The following is a 23,704-nucleotide window of genomic DNA, read 5'->3' on the forward strand; positions in this document are numbered from 1 at the left end:
AGATTTCTGTTTTCTCATCTGTAAGTTTTCCAAGGCAGCCACTGCCCCTGGAAAGCAGCTCACAGTACACCCTGCACACCAGGCAGGTGATTCCCCACCTCTGAACCAGCAGCATTTAAACTGTTGGGCTCCTCTGGGAGGAAGAGTAAAGTGACCAGTTGAGGTGGAGAGAGACGCCTCAGTCATATGCAGGGGCTCCTCGTCTTTGCTTTCATTTCCACACATTCAAAGACACCAAAAGTGAGGAGGAAGTTCCTTGGACTCCAGTGCCTGGCCCATCTCTGTGTCTGCGACCTTGACCCATGACCTCTGCTGTGCATTCAGCACACACACCTGAAGTAGGTGGCCTGGTGAGGCCTCAGCACGAGCAAGTATCTCATTAGGAATTGTGGCGTGGGATGAAAAAATGAGAAGCCTAGAGGGACTCCACCATGAAGGTGCAGTGCAGCTCCAAGGGCAGTCTCATTTTTTAGTTTAGAATCAAGCAGAAGGAAAGAAAAAGATCAAAGAAGCAAGCAGGCACATAGGAAATGGTGACAAGTAGCCATCTGGCCTCAGCCAAAGCTGGCAAATCAGGGAGAAAGGGGAAGCCTCGGTGTTTTGTTACTCTAAAGATAACATCCTCTGCTGTTTTCAGCATGTATTGATCTTCATACCAGGACTTTTGCCCTAAGAGGTTCATTATCTCAAACTTTCCCTATTCATACTTTGGGTGAAAGGCACAGAACAGTCAAGGCACAGAATAATCAAGGCAAAGACACAGGTAGTTGAGGCACAGAATAATCCAAGCTCCCAAAGGAAGCTGAAGGTGTTAAAAAAACAAAACAAAACACAACATGAGTCTGCCCTCCACAAAGAACAGGAATTCTCCTTCAGGCTTCATCTGCTCACAGGCCCTGGGCTTAGTATGCAGCCCACACTGTGCTTGGACTGAAGCCCCCTCCCTCCTCCTCTCCCTCTAAGTGTCCCCTCCACACACCCTGCATCAGTCTTTCTACCCATATTCTGGTCTGTATCCCTCAGATCCCTGACTATGCAGGGGTGTTAGAAAGATACTATGGGAGGAGCTATGTGCCCATTTTGAGCAACTGCAAGCTCCTGTCCAGTGAGACGGAACGCCTGACAGTGGAAAGTGCCAGAACTGAATGCCTGGGGCATGATTTGAGGACCAGCAGGGCGAACAGATTGGTTGACCTCAGGGTGTTGGAGAGGAACAGATGTCGGAGGTGAGATGGGAAATTGCTCTGGCAGTGATGCGGTCTGGGGAGACAAGTCATGGGACACCTCCCCTGAACCACAACCTCACTTAATCTTACTCTTCCCCCACTCTTCTCACCACACAGATTTAATCTCAGAGGACCTCCAAGGCCCTGTTCTTTGGTGAGGGAGTCACTTCTAGGCTCCTGCCTCACAGTGCGGTCAGGGCGTGTGCACACTCCCGCTCAGGCCTGACTCACACTCTGCCTGGGCCTGGGGGTCCCGGCAGATGAGCGTAGTTGGAGGCGCCCAGGAGGTGGGAGCCCGGGAGGCTGAGCAGGCACCTCCTTTGGAGAAGCAGCTGGGTCTTGATTGCGCTTGTTGTGCTCTTTTCCTTCATCATCCTATTATGAAAATTAAGTTTTTCTGATTCCATATTTTTAGTAACCATGAGATTTCTGAGGGAAGACTGAACTTAGAAGTGGTGAGTCCTTCCTTCTCTGAACCATAAGGCAGTGAGCTTTCTAACCATTTTTTGAATGTGAAAGAAAACCAGTCCCTCCAGGTATTGTCCATTGTGGAAAGCAAAAGTCCTCCATTCCTGGAAAAACAGTTTATCGGTGCAAGCCAAAAAAAAAAAAGCGTCTGGAGGCATTAGCCAAAACAAAACAACAAATATGTCAAAATCACAGGAAAAAAATTTTAAAATGGTTCAACTTATGTAAAACACAAATTCTGTCAACCTTGATCCCAAACTTTTTAACAGCATAGCAAACGTTTGCAAACTAAATCTACTTTTAAACCATTTTACCTATTTTTGCATAAAATCACAGGGCAGAATAACTAAACAGCAATTTTAGTTGGCTTTGTTGGAATACTCCATATAGGATCAGAGCGAACCATTGGCATCCGGTCCATGTAGGCTTCAGGAACAAAGTTGGTCTCATCAGACTCCACCTGGGCTTTGCTCTTCTCCAGGGTACCAGGACTTTTTCATTGGCCAGGTTGTCCAGTCCACTGCTGGGATGGAGTGTGTTTGGTAAATCAGAAAATTTCACATTATTTAAGGTCCAGACTTTTTTTTAAATACCAGCTTGAGATATGTGCCTCGAGGCTGAGGGTGACTTCTTGATAGTTAATGTAAGGAGGATCATTACATTTTCTGTTTCCATAGAAGAATATCAGAATCTATGGTTTTATTTACTCCATGATGTAGAAGATAATGATCCCAAAAATTCTTTTGTTATAAAATAACATTGTGGGGCCTCCCCGGTGGCGAAGCAGTTGAGTGCTGGGTTGCAAAGCTGCCAGCAGCCTCAGTGTAGTGCGGGTTCAATCCCCGGCTGCTCTCCGGCCCCCGGAGGAGGGTCCCACATGGCGCGCAGACCTCTCCTGCCGCTCGCTGCTCCCCTCAGCGGTGTACTTCGGTCCTTCTGCCTGCTCTGCTCCCCGCTCTGGCTCTGGTGAATTCTCTCACCCTCCTGCGATTCTGACTATACCAGTGCTTGTATGAATAAATAAATAAAACTTAAAAGAAAAAAAGAAATTAAATATTAAAAAAATAATATTGTGAAGTTTATTACACCCTAGATATGTAAATTTTAATGTGTCACTTAAGGGTTCTCATACACACACACACACACACGTAGGTAGGTCATGTCTCCATGGAGCCACCATATCCTTCTCTCTCCTCTCCAGCATTTGGCGCCAGCATTTCTCCCGGTTCCCCCAAAACTTCTCAAGCTGGCTTCTGCATTCTCCCCTGGAGAACTTAAAGAACTTGGCCACATCCCTGTCCCTCTCCTACTTCTCTTTCATCAGTATGCCTCCCGCATGACCCACTGTCCAGGTTTTTAAGCCTACAAGGCAAATATGAATGAGAAGGGCATCAGAATTCTCCAGAAGCTAGTGACGGCTATTCCTGAAGGTCAGTAATGGTGAGAGCAGATGGCATTCCCAAAAGGGACTCACAGTAGTAATGGGCTGGAGAATGTGGGAACACAGATGCCGGATGTAGGAGCTCTGTGTCAGGAGCACAGCAGGTGAATGATTGAGAGGACTATAGTGGTCTAAGTGCCAGGAGGTCCTGAGAGCTGTGAGGATGGTTGATAGACAGCAAGAGCACGGACACAACCCAGATGGGCAGCTCACAGCATACTTGATTAAATAATTCAAACAAAGAGAAAGCTGTACCACCCCTTACCACCCCTCAGCTCTGCCCTGCAGCTTCCTGCAGTATCACTCGGGATCTCCTCCACAGAAAGAGGGACAGAGGCCCAGGACAGTGGGCCTGTCATGCTCACTCCACCCAGAGGCCATGGATAGAGCAGGTTTCTGGCTGTCAACACCCAACTGGGCAGTGCTCGAGAGGATCCCCTAGAGGACGGGGGACTATATGTGGGACACCTTATACACTTTAAATCTGGAGTCAGCAAGTTAGGACAGGGCCAGATCTGCCCCCGCGGGTTTGTAGGATGTCTTTGCTGTTGCAGCGCAAGGTGGAGGGAGTCAGTCGCAGGATAGATCCAAATGGCACTGGAGGCAGAAATACTCTCTGACCCTGAAGCAAAAGACTCCCAACTCCTAATCCAATGATACTGTCTCCTCAGTAGGTAAAATCATGCCTGGGGTGAAAGGGACAGTGGGAGGTGCCTCCCCTCACATCCAGGTCTCACTTGGGGAAACACCCGCCCCTCCTACTCTCTGTCCCGAGGGCCAGGTTTGGGGCATTCCTGGAGTGTGTCCTCAGGCAGAGGGTTGGAGCCCTTTGGAGAGAAAGTGTTAGGATCACCTTTTTGTGGGTTGGAGCTGGTGGCCCTGGATGCACTGAGGAAGTGAGATGGGCTGGAAGCTCTGGGAGCTGGGGTGGAGGGGAGTTGATTGGGGGTGGTGGCAGGGAGGGTCTGGCAAAGGGAGGCCCTGGGGTGCACCTCTATCATTGTGTGGCAAAGTGAGTTGGGGGTTCAGGGAGCAGAGCAGTGGAGATGGTGAAGGGAATGTGTGAGCCAAGGGCGGTGTGTGCTTCTGGGGGGCAGGGGACTGCGAGGGCTACAGGGTCCTGCCCCTGTGGGGACACCTCTGTCGTGATTACACCTCAGCAGCTCTGGCACCCACTAATCCAGGGGCAGGGTGCAGGCAACTAGGGGATTTCAGCAGATTTTCCTGTAGCGTGATCGCCTCCCCTGCCCTCTCTTCTTCCTGGGGTTACTTTTTTCTGGAAGTCATATCTCTTCCGTCCAATTGCGTGCACAAGAGAGGTGCGCTGGAACCACAGATGACTACGCTGCCAAGCTTGGCACCAGGGTGAGCCACAGGCAAGAAGGTTCAGGAATCCCATCCCCATCCCATGTCTTCACCTCCCCCACTCTGCCCAGACACAGTTCAGCAGTAGACATAGGTCCAAGAAAGCTACCGTGAACTTGGTGTCCAGGTCCGCCCCATCACCATCTGGGGACCCAGCGTGGCTGACACACATTGTAGGCCCCAGGCGGAATCCTGGAGTTTCAACCTGCCCTGGTGTCCCACACTCCCAGCCCGTAGCTGGGCCCCTGGCTGCCCACCAGCTCCCTGGGCTGTATATCCTGATAGGTGATAAGTGTCCATTCTTTTCGCGCGCCCTCACCACCTATACACACACCACGCTCTGCCCTTCTGTCTGTGTCATTTCTGCATTCACTGTCATGTCTGCTTTTCTTAAATGACTCAGCATTTCTTTCTCCTGCACACACTAGAGAAAGCTGTGGAAGACAGCTGTTGCCTTCTGTCATCAGGGGTGCTTTCTACCTTTTCACTCTGGTGGACACCAGGAGCTTTTGCCAGTCAGGGGAACTCCTTTTTGGAAAAAGCTTTGGAGCAATGAGGCCAGAATTTCTGTTTTTTCTCTTTCTGCTGGCAGACCTCTCCTGTTGTTCCTGCTGCTCCCCTCAGCAGTGATTTTCATCAGTCTGCCTGTTCTGTACCCGGCTCTATTGCCAGTGAATCCTCTCACCCTCCTTTGTATCTGTCCTGTACCCCAGTTCTTGTATAAATAAAATAAATCTTTAAAAAAAAAAAAAGAAATTTGGTCCTCCCCTGGTGGCGCAGCGGTTGAGTGCTGGGCTGCGATGCTGTGCGCAGCCTCAGCAGTACCGGTTCAATTCCTGGCCGCAGGGCGAGGGTCCCACATGGCGAGCAGACCTCTCCTGCCGCCCACTGCTCCCCTCAGCAGTGTACTTCATCAGTCTGCCTGCTCTGCTCTCTGCCCTGGCTCTGGTGAATTCTCTCACCCTCCCGTGCTTCTGACTGTACCCAGTGCTTGTATGAATAAATAAATAAATCTTTGAAAAAAAAATAATTTATTCTAAAAAAAAGACACATTCTACTTCTACCAACCCATGAAGTGTGGAGCACACATACAATCAAATGCCCGCGATGTGCCTACTGTGGGCTTGAGTGTTAGGACACAGAGGAAGGCAGAAGGGATGATTAATGATGCTGGGGATTGTGAGGGTTAATTTACTGTCCAATGGAGAATGTCTTGGATGAGATTAACACATAAATGTGTGAATATTCAATAAAGGAGATTGTAATGTTGGTGGTCCTTTCACATCAGTTGAAGGCCTGGAAAGAACACGGAGTGCAGAGGTGCCTTGGTTGTGTGTTGAACGGCCAGAAACACACTGTCCTGTTCATGGCTCATGGGTGGGTGAGCATGACAGGATGGTGTGTCCTAAGGTCTGGGCCCTGCCCCCTCCTTTCTGCAGAGAATTCCTAGGTCCAACCCCCCCTACCCCCCGCCCCCTTGGAGTGACTCTGTAGGAAGCTACAGGTGGGAGCTGAGAGGGTGCTGGGTATTTCTGGTGTTGGGTCAGGCCAGGTGGTGGTGCAGCTTATTTGTCTCCTGTGGGCCTGCTCATGAGTAACTGGCTGCATCTGCGTTCTTGGGGAACTTGGAAAATTGGTTGTTACATCCCAATAAAATTTGGAGTACCCCTCTGGGGTCCTCAGACTCCCTCCCTCCCGGCCTCTGGCCATGGATGGGGTATTTTGTCTTGAAGGTGCTTCACTGATGTCCACTTCTCTGTCCCAGGGTCCTGGTCCTCCCTGGTCTGTGTCTTCACGTGTGGTCTCCTGTGTCCTGTGTCCCTGCTTGTAGGAATGTCAGTTGTGTGGGATTATGGTTTGTCCTCAGAGAACCTGCTTTCAAGGTCACATTCATACATACCAGAGTTTAGGACTCACCGTCTCCTTTGTGGGGACACAATTCATGCCATAGAACCTACCATCACATGGTCCCCGAAGGAGTCATTCTTTCATGTTTCCTTTTAGAAAAAATTTTTAAAGATTTATTTATTTATGCACACAAGAGCTGGGGTACAGGTAAGAGGCGTAGGGGGTGAGAGGATTCACCAGAGACAGTGTGGAGAGCAGAACAGGCGGATCCACTGAAATCCTACGAGGACCAGCGGGTGAGGCAGGAGAGGTCTGCTGGGCAGGGATCGAACTCGTGCTGCAGATTGCTTCATAGTGCCTTGCTTATCCCCTTGCGCCACCAGGAAGGCCCTCTTTAAGGTACTTTTCAGGACAAAAGCTGGGCCTTGGAGGTTTGGTCTTTCTCCTGCTGCAGATTCGCGTGGGGAGTCCGGGCAGGGGGCGCTGTGTGGGGGCTGCCGGGGAGCGCCGCGGGGCTCTGGGCTCCCGGGGAGCCCTTCAGCGTCTGGCGGTGAGGCCGAGGGGAGCAGGTGGGGCGCCTTTTTTTGCGAATCAACTTTTCCTTTTCTGCGGTCTGGTGCTGCTCTCGGCCTGCTGCTTGGTGGCCCCGCGCATTTCCCCCCCAGGCTCCCCGTTTGCGGGCGTCTTTGGCCAGCTCCATCCCCACCTTAAGCCCCCGGCGGTGATTTGCGGGGTGCGGGCGGACTCCGGCGGGGGGCAGCCCAGGTTGACGGGAGCAGGAGACCTCGCGGCTCCGGCGGGCCCGCCCAGGCGGCCAGAGGACCCGGAGGCCCGGACCGCCCGGCAGGCGGCGGGACCCGTGCTGCGCAAGCCGGGGGGGGGGCGCGGGGGGGGACGCGGGGGGGCGGGGGGGGCCCTCGGGGGGCCATGGCGGCTTCTCCTCTCGGGACTGTCCCGTCCTGCCCCCGCCCCTCCGCCACGACCCGGGAGATGGACCTTCACGCCGGGAGGGCGGGTGTCGTGGGGGGGCTGAGGGGTGACAGCGCGGCCAAGCGGGGAGCAATGGGGGCTCCCTGAGCCCGAGGGGATCCGCGTCTCCCCGTCCCGCCCGCGAGTCAGAGGCCCGTGGCCCCGGCCCGACTGGGGACTCGGCGCCGGGGTCGGGGTTTCGTGGGGCTCGTCAGCCCCTCTCCGGAAGCTCCTCTGCCCCGCGCCGTCTGCGCCCCGCCCCGCCCTTTCTTGGCGCCGGCCCGCGTCTTCTCTTCCCGTCCCCAAGACCCCCACCTCGGTCCCGTCCCGCCCCCTGAGACCCGGCGCTTCACCGCGGCACGTCCCGGTCGCTGCAGCCGCGGGGGGCGGGGCGGGGCGGGGCCTGGCGTCGCGTCCGGCAGTGATTGACAGGCGCTAGGACCCGTCGGTTCCGGCGCCGCTTCTCCGAACTTGGGTCATTTAGGAGCGCGACCCGCCACACCCGGGCCATGGCGCGCGCCGCGGGCGCCCTGTGCGGGCTGCTGGGCGTCCTGCTGTGTCTGCGCAGCGGCTCCCCGGCGCCGGCCGCGGCACGGATGGGGGCGCCCCGCCTCAGTGAGTTCCTGGGGGCCGGGCGCACCGAGGGGTGGGTGAGGGCGGAGTCGGGGCGGGAGGGGGCTGAAGACCCGGAGTCGGGGAGAGGAGATCCGTGGGCTCCGGGACCCCGTCTGCGGCCGCCACACCCCGCCCCCCGTTTCCGTTTGTGTGAGGATCTCGGCCTCCTCGCGGATGGGGGGGTGGGTGGGGGGAGCGGGCGGGCGGGTGGTCTTTTCTGTCTCCGGAACAAATGACAAGGGAGGCTTGGAGGAGGAGGGCCACAGAGCGGACTCGGGAAGTTCTGCCGAACCCCGCAGCCCGCCCCTCGGGAAGTGGGAGCCCAGCCCCGCCCCCCAACTGGGACCTGGCCTGGCCTGGGTTGTGCCCGCAAAGATGGGGTCCCGCGCCTCAAACATCCAGATAATCCAGCTACCCCCAGCCTCTTCCTTTCCAAAGCTTTCTCCTTCCCCTTTTAAGCTCCTTCCTCTCCTTCCCCCAACCCCAAGGACTCCAGTTTCCTCCCGGGTCTGGGGTCCCCTGGTCACCTCTTGCCCCAGGAGGCCACAGTGTTCCCTGGCCCAGGATATTCCCGGGGAGAGCTCTGGGCTCAGGACTGGGAGGGCAGGAGCAGTTTCCCAGATCGCTCCCTGTGTGAGGCTGAGGAAGGACACCCCACGTCCACCCTACAGCCCAACTCCAAGTGTCCATACTCAGGGGACAGCCCCTCCTGAGGGTACCGGAGGGGCATGGGATCCCCACTCTTCTCTGTGGGGAAGGGGTGCTGTCTGCATGTCAGGGGCCACTCAGTGTGCACCCCAGCTGCCCCTCCCTGGGAGAGCAGAGGCCCCAGGACAACCTGTAAAGGCCCAGGGACCAGAGCTGGCCTCCTGGGGTGCTGACCTCAGGGGCAGGTCCTTCCTCTAAGATTCCTCCACAGGCTGCCTGGGGCTTCTGGCTGCAGGGACTCTGCCAGGTTGGATCATGGGGTTCTCAGCCACTGCCCCTGCTATGTGTGGAGGCTTCCTTGTCCCCACCCCTCCTAGTTCCCCACCCCCACCCCTCCCAGTCTCCCACCCCCATCCTGAGGGACTCTGCAGGAAGCAGCAGCAGGGAGCTGAGTTGGGTGCTCAGCATGTCTGGTGTTGGGCCTGGGCCACCATTGTGTGGCTTATTAATTCCCCGTGGGCCTGCCCATGCCAGTGCCAGAGTCACTACTGTCGTGAGCTCTGGGCCTGTCTGACCTCACCACAGACACTTAGATGAGTCCTGAGGCATCCGGACTATCCCTTTCCAGCTCATACCCCTCCCTGCGCCCCCACCCCCAAGGCCCATGGCCTCATCTCTACCAGCTCTGATGCATTTCCAGGGGCTGTTTAAATGCTGTGATTCCCCCCCCTCACCCCTTCAGGGAATCCCTGTGTCTCAAACATGGGGGAGGCTGTGTAAGAGCCTCTTTTTTCAGTCCTACCCTCACCTAGGTTTTTCCTTCTCATCTGCAGACTCTCTCGGTGTTAACATCGCTGTCACTCCTAAGACGCAGCCATGGTGTGAGGCTGAAGTGCAGGTGCATGGGGAGCGCTGTTTTACCTACAACTGCCAGAGCCGCGAGGTCACGCCTGTCTGTGTTCCCGGGAAGAAGGTGGAGGCTGCACTCAAGGAGGACCTGAGAGGAAATCTGAAAGACCTGGCGGAAAAGTTCAACGAGAAGCTTCTTGACATTGAACCCAAGGATTCCCGAGGCAGCGGTGAGTCTGAGGGCCCAGGGAGAGCGGGGACACGTGAAGGTCAGGGCGCTGTCGTGTTTAAGTGAAAGTCTCCTGTCGCAGCAGGCAGGGAGGACACGGAGGGCAGAGCGGGGCAGGGGGGCGGGACCAATGCTGTGGGCACCAGGAGCAGAGAATGAGCCCTCTCCCCGGGCAGGGCCCCTCTCTCTGCAGGCCACGATGGTGATTCAGGTGGAAGCCAGTGGGCTCAGCCGAGGATCCTGGCAGCTTGTCATCAGTGGACGCATCTCCCTGCGTTTGGACTTGGTGACCGGCAACTGGACAGCGGATCATCCTGGAGACAGGTGGATGCTGGAGACGTGGAAGGAGGACAGAGACATGAATGCCACTCTCTGGAGGATGTCCCGGGGAGACTGGAGGACATGGCTGCAGGAGGTTGCAGCGCACTGGGAGACGCCGGCGACCCCAGGTAACTGCAGGGTGGGGTGGGGAGGAGTGGTGGGTTTCTTACATGAGTATGTTTGTGTGTGAATGTTTGTGTGTTTTTGTGTTTTTGTTTGTACGCATGTTGGGGGGTGCACCGCCCCCTTGAGTTCTTCTCAGGAGACAGTGGCTAGGACACAGGTGTGCTGTGCCTCCTGCCTGTCCCCTGTCCCCTCCTGACGCCTCTTCCTCTCTGCACACACCTTTGTTCACTCCATGGACTCTTTGCTGATCCAAACATGGGGCCTCTTTCCGTTTCCAGACCTTTCTCCCACTGCTCTCCTTCTCAGCATCTGTTCTCCTCCTCTCGCCTGGTCTGCATCTGGAAAGTCTTCCGTTCCACCTCAGCGCCAGCTCCTGAGAGGCATCTGTCACCCTCCTCCCGCCCCTGCTCCTCTGTCCCTGCAGGAGAGACTGGTTAGTGAGCCCCCTCACTCCCCCTTAGCGCTGTGCCCCTGGAGTCAGGACCTTCTCTGTCTGTACATCCAGGATGTGCTGTAGGGGCTGCCAGAGCGAAGAAAATTCTGCATTTGGGGATACCTGGGGTGGCAGAGGCTCAGGGAATTCTCCATTTGTGGGTCTGGACCCAGGTTTCACTGTGATTTTCCATTTCAGCACCATTGAGCACGGCCCCAGGCAGGTCTGCAACCACGAGTGTCATGCAGGGACCCTGGTTCATCTTTGGGATCATCCTCGCCTGCGCCATCCCGCCTGGCATCATCGGCTTTATAATATGGAAGGTACCGTGTGCAGGATGAGGGGACGGGAGGGGGGCCGGGGGTGAGGGGGGCATGGAATTCCCAGTCGGGCCCCTCCCCTCCTGCCCCTGCTCATGGTGGAAAGGAGACCAGGCGGGAAGGGCTCTTGTCACTTGAGCAAGAACTTGAACGAGCTCGGTCCCGAGTGCTGAGCCCCCTCGCTGTAAAGCCCGTGGTGGGGAGGGGCCACCAAGGCTTAGGGCCTGTGGATGTTCTGAGGGTTTAGCGAGTCCCTCCTGACTGGGGTCAGATGTCTGTTGGGGCGGGGCCCCTGGTGGGTGGAGGGGGCAGCAGGCACACAGGTCCTGGTCGTACAAGGCTTTGCTGGGCTCACCACACAGCGGCATGGGGTCCCTAGATGATGTGTCAAGGGGAAGGAGGCTCCCTTCAGGGGCTCAGAGCAGAGGGACTGGGTCAAGTCCCAGGAAAATGGGTGAGGAGACCTCACAGACAGACTCAGCAGTCTGGAGATCCAGCGGCAGCCCCGCAGACAGCAGCTTGGCTGGTGCAGGTGGTGGGAGGGACAGCAGAGATGGTGGCAGAGCAGGTCAGAAGGGCCCTAACTCTGAGGAGCCCCAGGGATCCCGGCTCAGCTCTGTGCTATCACTTGGCATCCAGCCTCCCGCAGACCCCAGGCCCCCAGCCAGGTGCCCTGTCTTGAGCAGAGGGGAACAGGGGATGGGGGCTGTGCTGTTGTGAGGGGATGCTGACAGCTGGGCTGGATGGGTCAGAAGGGGTATGGGACCCTTAGAGCCTGTGTGCACCCCAAGTGTGAGACGAGGCTGAGACCCAGGGAAGAGGCTCTTAGCCCGCAGCCTCCCAGGCCTGAGGGAGCAGCAGCCAGGCCGCCCTCCCAGAGGCTCCCAGTCTGACCTCAGGAGCAGGCGCAGGCAGTTCACTGAGCCTTAAGTCCTGAGCCCCCCTCAGCCTGGGGCTGGCTCTGCTGTGGAAAGGAGGGAGGAGCCTCCACAGGCTGCAGCCCAGAGAAGGCGGGCTTGGGGATGGGGCTGCTGCGGAGGGACAGACCCAGAAGGAAACCAGGATTTCCTGAACTGCTGGCACAAACTGAGGTTTCTTTTCTGATGCAGAAATGCTGTAAGGAGTGCCCGAAAGTGAGGATTTCTGGGCACTTCCCCTTCTTGGCCACCTCTCCATCTCCAGCTGCTTGTCCTGACCCCCAGAGCTTCAGTCCTGCAACAACTCTGTACACCTGCTGAGAGGGGCTGACACAGGGGAGGCCACAGTCAGCACCTTACTGGCTTGGGGATCACCCAACACTGCATCCTCCCCACAGAGGCCACCTTCTCCTGGCGCTGATTGTGGGCGTCTCTGCACTTGAACTTCTTGGTACTTGAACAACACTTTTCAAAGGCAAGGTCATTTTCCACCTTCACCTTTCCTGTGAAAATTGGACACATCTCTGTATTGTCACCTGCCTGCCTGCCTTCCTTCCTGCCTACTTGCCTGCCTGCCTGCCTGCCTGCCTGGCCGATCTGAGGATTGGCCTTTTCCCACTGAGCTGAAGGAACTTGAAGATGCCTCCTGCCCCACACAGCAGCACACACAGATGTGCTCAGCTATGTCACCAGGCGTCACAGTTAGGGAGAAGTGGGGGGCCTCTACCAAGGCTCACAGTCACTTCTGCCTAAGAACCAGGTGGTGGGTGAGCAGCAAACTTAGTGTGTATTTATGTATAAAGGAACATGAAAGGTCCAGCCTGACTTATCAGGATCTCTATCTAGGAAGGGCCACCTGGTGGCAGGTGTGGGACCAGCACAAGAGGCAGGTGTTGCTTTGACTTGGCTGGGGGGAGACAGTTCAGTGAGTTCTGCTTATCTGTTCCTTGGGAAAAGGCTGAGAGAACATGAGTCAGGTTAGGATTCTTTAAAGAAGGAGCAGGAGGGGGCCTCCTGGGTGGCCCAGGGGTTAAAGACAGCGCTATCAAGCTATCTCCAGCCACTGCAGCTCCAGTTCTGTCCCCGGCCAGGGAGCAGCCCACATGGCTAGTGGACCTCTCCTGACTCTCCCCGCTGCTCCCCTCAGAAGTGGATTTCAGTAGATCTGCCCGTTCTGCTCCCCACTTCTCTCTCTGGTGGATCCTCCCACTGCATTCAAACACCTCTGCCTATACTCCAATTCTTGTATGCATAAATAAATAAATCTTTAAAAAAATTAGACTGACCAAGAGGCTTAGAAATTCTACTCCCAGGTATCTATTTGAATAATACGAAAATACAAAAATTCAAAAAATAGTATGTATGTATGTGTATGTGTAGTGTGTGTATGTATGTATGTGTGTATATACTCCTATGGTCATTGCAGCCACACTTATAATAGGTGAGTTATGTTAACAGCCTGAGTACCCAAGTATGGAGAAATGGATTAGAAGGAGTGTGTGTGTGTGTGTGTGTGTGTGTGTGTGTGTGTGTGTAATGTTACTCAGCTACAAAAAATGATGAACTCTTGCTATGTGACAACATGGACAAAAGAAGACAAATACTGGAGAGTCTCACCTATATGTAGAATATAGAGAAACAAACGCAAGGGTTAGTCCAAATGAAACAATAAACTTTTAGCATCTGACTGCAGCCCTGAGGCAACCAGACAGGAAACAAGCAGGGTGGGTGTGGGGGAGGGGAGGGACCCCAGGAAAGTTTCCTGGGGCACTGGTAGCGGGTGTGTTGTGAGAACATACATGTGCAGAGGTTACACACACAGACTCAAGCAGATACGGTGACGTAAACCCACTTTATCGTGATAACCCAGTAACATGTTTGAAAGGAAAAATTGCTCATGCAAGATTTCTGAGAAGCCTGGCGAGCTGTGGGAGCTGGGTGCAGAGTGTGTAGGGATCGCTGTGTTAGATACAGAGAGGACAGAGTCCCATGAAAGTGGGTGGCGGTAAGGAAAGGGTGTGCTGAGAAAACCGCCTGTCAAATTGCACTTTCCTTTTTAAACCTCTAGGGAGTAGAAGGTGAGATTCCCTGTGACGGAAGAAGAGGCGGGAGGGCCGCATCAGCAGAAATGTGAGGACCTTGGCAGTGGTTTGCAGGAGGCATCTGGGTGTCGGGAGGGGGCGGGGGGGTGGCCAGATGCTCCAGGAGGAAGCCGCATGCGGCACGTCCCTCTCCGGGGGAAGGTTGGTTCCCACCCTCCCCGGCTCTCAGAGGCCCACTGGGCCGCTTCAGTGATGCGCGGGGCTGGATTCCCGGGTCTCCGCCCCCCCTCAGCTGCGTGCCTCAAACTCGCCCCTCTCCCCCCATTTCCCGGCTTCCAGGTGGCTCCGCTCCGGGGCCTCAGCCACGTCAATTTCCAGCAGGAATTTCCATTTTCCAGGCCCAAAGTTTTCCGGGCAGCCAACCAGCACCCCCGCAGGCCCCTGACCCCGTCCCGCTCTCCAGACAGGTGGGACCTGCTGGGCCTGAGCAAGACGCTCCCTCGCGGGCAGGGGCTGCGCCTCCTGCTTTATTTCCACACATGCAGAGTCACCTCCAGTGAGGAGGAAGCCCTTGGACTCCAGCTCTGGGTCATCTGTCTCTCGACCTTGACCCCTGACCTCTGTAGTAGGAGGCCTGGTGAGGCCTCAGCATGGGCAAGTTGAAGGTGGTAAAAGAACCCGAGTCTGCCCCCCACAAAGAGCAGGATCCCCTTCAGCTTCACCTGCCCACAGGGGTGAGGATCCCAGCGTGGTGGGACTCAGTCTCACTCCTCACAGCCCCAGCGCTGGTGCCTCTCTAGCTCCCCCTCCCCCTTCTCTCTCCTCCAAGTCTCTCCCCACTGTCCCCTCCACTCACCCCACGTCAGTCTTTCTACCCATATTCTGTCTGTATCCCCAGAAGTCTGATTGATATGTGGGGGTGTCAGAGAGACACCGGGAGGTGATGCATGCCCGGCTTTGAATGTCTGCAGCTCCTGTCTGGTGGGACGGGAACACCTGACAGTGGAAAGCGCCAGAACTGAAAGCCTGGGGCACAATGTGAGGACCAGCAGGGAGAACAGATCGGTGGACCCCAGGGTGTTGGAGAGGAACAGATGTCACAGGTGAGATGGGAAATTGCTCTGGCAGTGATGAGATCTGGGGAGACAAGTCCTGGGACACACTCTCTCCCCCTCTGCAACCACAACCTCACTTAACCTCCTTCCCACATCCCTCCCCACACACCACAGAGGATGATTTAACCTCAGAAGAGCTACTAGACCCCATTCTCTGGTCGTTTCCTGGCTCACAGTGAGGGTCTGTACTGTCCCGGGGGTGTGCACACCCCTGCTCAGGCCTGACTCACACACTCGCTGAAGGGCCTGGGGATTGGGGTGGTCCTGCAGATGAGGTGCAGAAGGAGGAGCCCAGGAGGCAGGAGCACAGGAGGCTGAACTGCGCCTCCCTTTGGACAAGCAGCTGGGGTCTTGATAGCACTTTTTGGCTCTTCCTTCTTCCTCCAACTCTGAGAATGAACTTCTCTTAAATTCCACATACTTAGTAACTGTAAGACCTTCGAGAGAGAACAAACACACAGAAGTGGTGAAGCTGTGCAGGCCCTTCCCTCTCTGAGCCACAGGGCAGCGAGCTGTCACCCGATGTCCCCCGCGGTGGTGACGGCCTCTGATGCCACATCCTTGAGCACCTGTTTCCTGCACAGCAGGACACGATCCTGCATCCACCCCCCTCACACACACACACACACACACACACACACACACACACACACACACACGCTCACGGCAGATTCCCCTCAGCCCGTCACCACCTCATCCTCAGTCCAGAGTCACGTCTCAGCGGTTGTTCCAAAATGTGCTTGTGGTCACAGGAAGGATGGATTCAGGTATTTAGCCTTTTAAGAAAAGACAAAGTTGTGGGTTGTGGTTTTTATTAACCTCATTTGTAAACATGTAGAATTTCTCAAGTGTATTTACTGCGGACACGCGGATTTAAGTCCCCGTAGGTTTAGGGCCTAGGCTGTCACTCTACAGATGTGTTCCTTCCCACCTGCCCGGCGCAGAAGCCCGGGCGGCCTGTCCATCGTCCCTTGGGTCCCGAACACTTGCAGTGCAGGTGGACACTTGCTGTGCGGCTGGCTGTGTTGGGCGTGGGGCGTGTCACCCTGCAGTCGTCCACTGGGGACTGTCCACGCACTGAGATGGGGAAGTTCGCATCCAAGCAGGATTACATTTCTAGGAGTTTGCGGGACGTCAGGACCTCGGTGAATCCACTTCTGTCCACCACTCGGTTTGGATGGAACATGATCCCTTCACCTCTCAATGCTGAGGTGCAAGAATCTGCCCCTTAGCACCAGAGAAAGTGGCATTGTGTGTTAAGGAAAAGCTGTGACACCAAAGGCCACAGAGGACAGGCCATGTTGAGACCCTGGGAGTGGTGACTGGGGACTCCTCCAGATTTGGATCCACTGTGTCCTGGGGTAGAGGATGAAGCAGGGGAGCCACGGTGGGTCACAGAGGCAGAGTCTAGAGAAGGACCCCGGGCTTGGGGCTCGGGCAGCAGGACGGGCCTTCGGAGAAGAACAAATGTTTGTCCCAGGGGCTGAGAGATCCTGGGTCCCTTCTCCAGGGTTTACCCCTCCCCTGTCACCCCCATCTCACAGCCCTCCCTCCCTGAGGGTCAGGTACTTCCCTAATCTGCACCCCAACCCTGGGTGCAGTAGCCTGTGCCATCTCCTCCCCATTTTTCCACATCAGATTCAGCCCCAGGCCTGGTACCGAGGCTTTGGCCCCGCTAAAGGCAGTAATGAACCCCTCAACTCCCCATTCTCAGTGCTGATTCTCCATATAACTGGAGGGCCTGCAGGGTCAGGCTGTGAGAGAGGAAGAGGGTGCACATGCCCACACCTCCAGGGCATGGAGGGTTGCAGGCCAACATCCCTCTTCCCTTCTCTCTGAGCCTCTCAGCTGGCAGGACACAGCGCTCACTATGACTCTCCCTGCCCCTCTCCCCATCTCTCCTGATCCAGCTCAGTTCTGAGCAACTAAGGAAGCTTGGCCCTGCACCCCCTCTCCAGCCCACCTCTGCTCAAGGCAGGGTCCCCAGGATCCCTGCAGGATCTGGGGTGTGCAGGAGGCTGGCTGACAGGGGACTGCTCCAGGCTGAGCCTCGATGCTCTCCAAGGTCCAGTGAGAGCAAATGTCCTTTGATCCCTCCCTAGTGGCTCCTGCCTCCCCTATAGTCACCCAGACAGGTCTCTGGGAACAGAATCCTCATTCCAGTCTTGTGACTAGAGGCCAAGCCTTTAAGCCTCCACCTGGCATTCCGCGCAGCCCCTCCCCTCTCAGTACCTGGCCCCAGACACTCCTTTGGACACTCCGGCACTGTCCCCAAACAAGGACTGAGGAGTATATATATGTGTGCCTGTGTCCCCAAACTCCCCACCCCCCTCTCCACCCCACAGGCATCCTCCCAGAGCTGAGTTGCTCAAGCTCATGGCAATGAACAGGCCTTAAGCCTTGGTGTGTCCGGCCTCCAGGGAAGGGGACGCAGCGCTCAGGGCTGAGCTGGGCCAAGTTCTTGCTCAGGTGACACGAGCTCTTCTCGCCTGGTTTCAATCCACCACGAGTGGATTCTGGGAAGGTGGGAGGACTGGAATTCCATCTCCTCCTGTACCCAGTGACCTGCCCATCCCACCCCACCTATTCTGCCCCCAGTACCTTCAGTGTAACCCCATGATGCCAAGTAGGATGGCGCAGGGGAGGAGGGTCACAGGGATGGGCCAGGGAATGTGGCTGACAGTCCCGGCCTTGGGTGTGACGGTACCTGGGGCCCTGTTTGGCGATGCTGAAATGGAAAGGCAAGAGTGGAAGCCTGGAGCAGGAGCAGACCCCACGGTGAGAAGAGGCTGCCTCGCCTCCTGCTGGCCCAGGTCCAGCACAGAGGAGGCCACTCTCTACTCCTGTGCTGTTGGGGGCACAGTGACAGGCCTAGGGGTGGGCCGGAGACAGGAGATGGGTCCCCCAGGGGCTCACACAGTGAAGGGAACTAGGGTGACCTCTAATGAGTCATCCCTGCTGTGACAGAGGAGGGCCCAGGAGAGGGTGCAGAGAGTCCTCTCAGGAGCTGGCACGCGAGGCGGACAGGACGGACTGCAGACACACAGCAGGTGAGACAGAGGGAGGGTTTCTCAGAGAAGGGAGAGTCAGAAGGAAACCTCTGAGAAGAGCATGACTCCCCCGTGTGTGGGGTCAGCTAGAATCCCCAGAGCAATGTCCCAGGGGGAGAGATGGCGGGAGGAGAAGGGGAAGGAGGGAGAACACCCCTGTGACCAGGGTCTCCTGAGAGCCGCTCCCTGTGCAGGATCAGCTGCTCCCACAGGCAGACTCACACCCAGTTTCTCTCTCTCTCTCTCTCTCTCACACACACACACACACACACACACACACTCATGCACACTGATCTCAGAAAACCACACTTCCTCCCTATACCTATCATCCCTGGCATCTCCCCATGCACTGCCACCTGCCAAAGCCACATCTTCAAGAGTAAGTTGTTCATGTCTCTGTCCTTATCCAGAAGCCTCTTTAAGTCTCCAGAGGCCCTGCCTGTGCTGTCCCTACAGCTGCCTGATCACCCCTAACTGCCCTGGGACTCAGCACCAGCCACTATCACCCTGGTCAGTCATCTGGTGGGCCCATGTAACTTGGATAAGAAAAGAAAACCAAATAAAAGAAAATGAAATAAAATAAAATATTAGGATAAAAAGAACTGAAAACTCAAAAAGAAATCCTTAATATCCTATCAATAAAATAAATAAAATCATATAAGAGCTAAAATAGAGCCTCCCTGGTGACCTACCACCCAGAAGGCCCACAGGATGGCCTGAGTTCAATCCACGGCCAGGGATAAAGACCCACGTGGGGCAGCAGACCTCTCCTGTCTTCCTTGCTAGTCCCCTCAGCAGTGTATTTCAGAAGATGAATCTGTTCTGCTCCCAACACTGTCTCTGGTGAATCCTTTCACCTCCCAACCTCTGGCCAACATTCTAGTTCAACGCAAAACTAGATAAAAATAAAGCAACAAATAAAATAATTAAAATAAATGAAACATAAGAGATAAAATAATTCAGTACAATAAATGAAATAATTACAATGCAACAAATAAAATGTTATTCCCTGTAAAGCCACTCTAGTTCATCAAGTGATGAAGGACTGGACAAGCCAAGGAAGCTGATCCCCGACGAGCTCTCTAGCACAAGTCCCTCCCTGCAACTCATCCCTGAGGGTCCACATTTCACTCTAGAATCTCCAGGGTCAGGGACAGGAAGGTCTGCCCAGGCACACACACCCCCTCACCTCACACTGTCACCCTCACTGATTCTCCATCTCTGTACTCTCTCCCCAGCCACCCAGGGGGTTCAATTTCTCCACGTCTGCTCTACACTGGGAACACCATCATCTAGATTCTACCCCTGCCAGTCGCCATTAAGTGGTTATCTCTACGAAATCCCACTCAAGGACAGACTGGACACAACACTTGAGAACAATGATGAGCACAAGGAGTGAAGACATAGTGACCCCGGCTGAGGAGGCCAGATCTGTGTGGCTGGTTCGCAGACCTCATCTTGCACTGTGCTCACAGCTTTTGTCATGATATGTGGAGTGATGGAGACCAGCACGGCCCAGAAAGACCACAGAGGAGACAAGACTCAGATCCCTGAGGAAAGCCTGGAAGAGATGTTTTTAAAAAACACCTCCTCCCTGGGGTGGAAATTGCTTCAGATTAGAAATGGAAACTCCACATGATCTGACAATACCTGCTCCTCATCCCTAAGGGTCCGCATTTCACTCTGGAACCTCCAAGGTCACTGAGAAGCAGGTCTTGCCCCAACACACACCCCCCTCACCTCACATTGTCTGTCACCCTCCTACTATCTCCATCTCTGTGCACTCTCCCGCACAACCCAGGGGGTTCACTCTCTCCACATCCACCCTACACTGGGCACTGCCTGTCTCTTCTTTCTCGTCACTCAATATCTCAGATCTATTTCATGACAGTGAAAGCACCGGATGACATGTTGGAAGCTGACCCATGCTTAGGAAGGAATACAACTCTTCGCTAATGTGTTGGAAAAAAGTTTGTTCCATATTCTGTATGATACAGAAGTGAAGCATAGTTTAAACTTTGGTACAGTTTTTACAAAGAAAACACTTTGATCCCAAAGCTTCCAGACAGGAGGAAGTGGGATCCTACGGGGTCTCTGACTCTGCAGAAAGGAGGAGTCCACCAAAAAAATCAGAGGATCCATCCATTACACCTTCAATCACACACTTACACCCCCCAAGAAAGGCCAGAGCTTTATAGGCAGTTCCCACATCCTCCCGCCCTGCTCAGTTACCTGTGGGCTCCAGCATTTCTTCCCAGTGTGGTAGGAAATCCTGAAGCCAGTGACTGCAGTCTCCCCTGGAGATCTTCCTCAAATACTCTGTCAGGTGCTGGTTGTTCTCCAACTCCTCCCTGACCCCGCTGGCTCCAGGATCAATGGCCAACCACATCCCGCTCATCGTGTCAAAGAGAAGGACTGCCTGTCCATTGATGCTGAACTCCCAGGATGCACCAGTGCCTCTGTGTGCTTCAAGCTGACAAGACAGCTTGGCCTGCAGGGTGGGGGGACCTGCCATCCACACACAAACACCTGGCATCACTGTGGCTGTCCCATCTCACCCAGTACTATGGGGGGGTGAATATCTCTGCACAGTTGGGGGCCTGGGTTATTCTCTCCAGGTCTTGCCCCTCCTTTCCCATCAGGTTCAGGAGTGTTTGAGGTGGGACAGTGTTCAGTTTTCACACAAAGCCCCTCCCCCCTGGGCTGCTCCCTCTCCTCTTGCCCCTGTCTCCAACCCCTGCCCCTCCCCACACTCACTCTTGTTCCTGTTTTTCTCCAGTTTGATGTCAGGCAGGATCATCCTGAGCTCTCTCCCCACTTCTCCCAGTGTCTGGGTCAAGTCTGTCCATGTCTCGGTGGCCTTTACCTTCTCCCCCAGGGGACCCAGAGGCGTGACCTTGTTGCTGTCACAGTCGTACTGAAGGAAAGGGTTTCCATCCACTGAGCCCTGGGCTGCACCCCAGGGCTGCCCAGGTGGGGAGTGAGATGTGACAGTGAGGTTGAGGCAAAGGGAATGATGATCTGCGAGTGAAAAATGCCAGTGAATCCCTGGGGATCCCTGTTCAGGGCCTGCTGCAGAGGGAGGAATTGTCCTCCAGCCTCTCATCATGTCAGTGCTGCTCCACCTTGAACTCTCTGGGGCTTAAATACTCTGAAGCCACCATGGACCCTCCTGTGCTCTGGAGGATTCCACTGATAACTATCTTCAGTGACATATTCTGAGGGTTTTTTTTAAAAGAATTATTTTTTTATGCATACAAGAACTGGGGTACAGGCCAGAGGTGTGGGGCGGGGGATGAGAAGAGACAGAGTGGGGAGTAGAACAGGTAGATCCACTGAAACACACTGCTGGGGGCAGGAACAGGCAAGACAGGAGAGGTCTGAGCCATGTGGGTAGTTCTCTGTCTGGCTGGGGATCAAACTCCTGTGGCAGAGGCTGTGGATAGCTTCATGGTCTGTGACATGCGCCATGAGGGAGTTCCCACTCTGAGCTTTGAGGCACAAAAATATAAGACCCTGTTTGTTCTCCTGGGACTTATAATCTAGCTGAGAGGACTTTCCACAGAAAGGAGGAAAAGACACCTCAGGACATGTGGAACTCATGATGGTCCCCAATTTCAAGAAAGGCTCCTGGGGGAGAAGGTGGGACTGGGCAGGCAGGAGGGTGAGCTGCCTCCTGTGAGCCCAAGGGGACAGAAGGTGCCTTAGGCTGAGTTTCCAGAAGTGGGTATAATATCCCGGGGAGCCTGTCTGCACAGACCACACCCTGGCTCTCTCTCAGAGAAGGGAACAGGCGCCCCCTGCTGAGACCTGCCCCAAGTCCCTCTGCTCAGATCCTCCCTCTACCCTCCTCCCCTTGGGACCCCAGGACACTCACAGCCCACAGTCTTCCAGGCTGGTCCCAGCAGCAGCAGCAAAAGAAAACACAGGGTGTGAGATGCCAGGGCCATTCCTGCTGAGAGGGGGAGAGAGCAACTGGTGAGAGTCACCTGTGCCTGGAGTGACACCTGGGGTAGAATTTATACACAACTAGAGTGGACACTCTTCATTCCTGCTCCCATTACTAAGGACGACCTTGGAAAGAGCTCAGCCGTGTAAACGAAGTATTTTGCAAATATTTAACTATAACAGAAATTTTTAAAAAAATGGGGAGTGAGGAGCACAGGGGCTGTGGTGAGGGCTCATGGGAGCTACTGTGGAGGGAAAAGTAGCGGGACTGCACCGAGGCGGGAAATCAAACACTGTGCAAATTAAGAACAAGGTAAGAGAAAAAACAACCCCCAAAATGTACTTTGAATAACCCTCTCCTTTCTCCTCAGGGTAACGCCATAAAACCCCTTCTCCAGTGGTGTGATTGTGGTGGGGGAATCTGAGGGCTCCTCTCCCCCCCAACCAGCCACAGCTTCCTTCTTCCCCTCCCCCATCCTCCCTCCACTTCCTCCATCTCCCCATCTATTTCCCCCACTCCGGGTCTTCCCAACTCTCTTCTCCTCAGTGAGGAGGATTTTCTCTCCCCAAGGCTCCCCAGGGTCCGTCAGCCCAGCTGAGGCGGCAGCGCCGCGTCCTCGCGCAGCCGGGGTGGGGGCCGCAGAGCCGGCCTCGCGCGCGGGGGGCGCGGGGGGTTGGGGGGACCCTCCTCCTGTGGACGCGGCCGCTGGAGCCGCCAGTCGCGGGTCGCGGCACCGGGTTCCCGAGCGGGGTGCGCTGGGGGCCCCGACCAGCCGCTCTGCGGGTCCCAGAGGGAGAGACGAGCCCCTGGGGCGCTTCTGGCGTCCGCGGACCGGGCTGGCGCCGCGATGCCACAGGACAGCAGGACGCACCGTGTGTGACCAATGAACTTGTTGCCTCATGTTCCCCAGCTCAGTGACCCGCCCTTGCGCGGGGACTCCCCGGCCTGGGTCCGCGCTCCCTGCTCTGTCTTTCTAAGTCCTTCTAAATTAACCCTTTATTTCTCTCTGGAGTGGCTTTGGTCTTGCCTGGAATCCCAGGCTGAGAACTCGCGCCCAGTCACCCCGTCTCCGCGAGGCGCCCCGGGACAGCCCCGGGGCTCAGGCGAGGAAGACGCTCCTCCCGCCCCTGCCCCGCCCGCGGCGACCCCTCCAGGCGCCGGGGAGCAGAATCCCAGCAGAAAGTCTAGAACCTTCCTCTCCGCTGACCACCCGCACCCGCGTCCAGGCGGCTCCCCCGCGCCCGGCGCGCCCCCGCCCTCCCGGCCCCCCTCGGGTGGGCGCTTCGGGGGGACGCGCCCGGGGCTGGACTCGGGGGGCTGCTCCCCGCCCGCCCCGTCCTCACCCGCGTCCCCGGGGGCTCGGAGCCCAGCAGGGGCGATCGGGCGGGCGAGGACCCCAGCTCACCGCCCCCCCCAACCCCACCCCCGCGGGGCGCTGCGCTTTTGTCCCGGGCCGAGGGGCGCGGGTCCCGCTACTGCACCTGTGAGGGCCGCGCGGTTGCAGCGGCGCGAGGTCTGGGTGCAGCGCAGCCCGTGCCGCGAGCGCCGTCCGTGCCGCGAACCCGGCGGGCGGCTGCAGATATGACGCCGCGCCAGCCAATCGCTGGGCTAACTGGGCCTCGTTTAACAGAACTGACCAACCCCTTGAGCGCAGGGCCCGCCCCTGGGTTCCGCTTGGACACAAGGAAAACCACGTTATTCTACGAGTCTGCTGCAAGAGAAATTGTGGTTTCCCGAGGCTGTCTCCTGTCCCCGCGGGGATTTCCCGGCCGC

At 56.0% G+C, this 23,704-nt stretch overlaps 2 protein-coding genes across 4 annotated transcripts in view; one reads left to right on the forward strand and one right to left on the reverse strand.

Moving 5' to 3' along the window:
* The window catches only part of LOC119252974 (UL16-binding protein 1-like), a 40,951-nt gene extending 27,834 nt beyond the window's left edge, over positions 1 to 13,117 (forward strand). Inside the window, exons 1-6 of one of the 3 annotated variants that reach the window (XM_054697916.1) lie at positions 7,899 to 7,932; positions 9,414 to 9,659; positions 9,852 to 10,107; positions 10,384 to 10,538; positions 10,737 to 10,861; positions 11,968 to 13,117. In XM_054697916.1, coding sequence (XP_054553891.1) covers positions 7,914 to 7,932; positions 9,414 to 9,659; positions 9,852 to 10,107; positions 10,384 to 10,538; positions 10,737 to 10,861; positions 11,968 to 12,096 — 930 coding nt within the window. In that variant the 5' untranslated portion in view covers positions 7,899 to 7,913 and the 3' untranslated portion in view covers positions 12,097 to 13,117. Of the gene's footprint in view, positions 1 to 7,898; positions 7,933 to 9,413; positions 9,660 to 9,834; positions 10,108 to 10,383; positions 10,539 to 10,736; positions 10,862 to 11,967 lie in introns of those variants that run through there. The other 2 variants (XM_037520567.2, XR_005126958.2) reach the window with 2 other exon arrangements.
* Positions 13,118 to 15,735: 2,618 nt separating this feature from the next.
* LOC119252975 (retinoic acid early transcript 1E-like) lies at positions 15,736 to 23,443 on the reverse strand. Its single transcript, XM_054697919.1, has 5 exons — positions 23,413 to 23,443; positions 21,860 to 21,934; positions 20,740 to 21,003; positions 20,215 to 20,490; positions 15,736 to 16,383 (listed from the first exon to the last, which is right to left on the reverse strand). Exons 2-5 carry the CDS (start codon positions 21,930 to 21,932, stop codon positions 16,340 to 16,342), a joined length of 657 nt encoding a protein of 218 aa, XP_054553894.1. The 5' UTR covers positions 21,933 to 21,934; positions 23,413 to 23,443; the 3' UTR covers positions 15,736 to 16,339.
* Positions 23,444 to 23,704: the final 261 nt, after the last annotated feature.

The sequence above is a fragment of the Talpa occidentalis genome, unplaced genomic scaffold (genome assembly GCF_014898055.3).
Source record: "Talpa occidentalis isolate TD23 unplaced genomic scaffold, MPIMG_talOcc4v2.1 talOcc4.2, whole genome shotgun sequence".
Lineage (NCBI taxonomy): Eukaryota > Metazoa > Chordata > Mammalia > Eulipotyphla > Talpidae > Talpa > Talpa occidentalis.

Bases quoted from the DNA above. Each gene is read 5' to 3' on its own strand.
- LOC119252975 (XM_054697919.1), bottom strand. From the start codon at position 21,932: ATGGCCCTGGCATCTCACACCCTGTGTTTTCTTTTGCTGCTGCTGCTG. The intron at 21,004-21,859 runs GTGAGTGTCCTG...TTTCACTCGCAG, and splicing joins AGCCTGGAAGACTGTGGGCT to ATCATCATTCCCTTTGCCTC. The intron at 16,384-20,214 runs GTAACTGAGCAG...TCTTCTCCGAAG, and splicing joins AGAAATGCTGGAGCCCACAG to GCCCGTCCTGCTGCCCGAGC.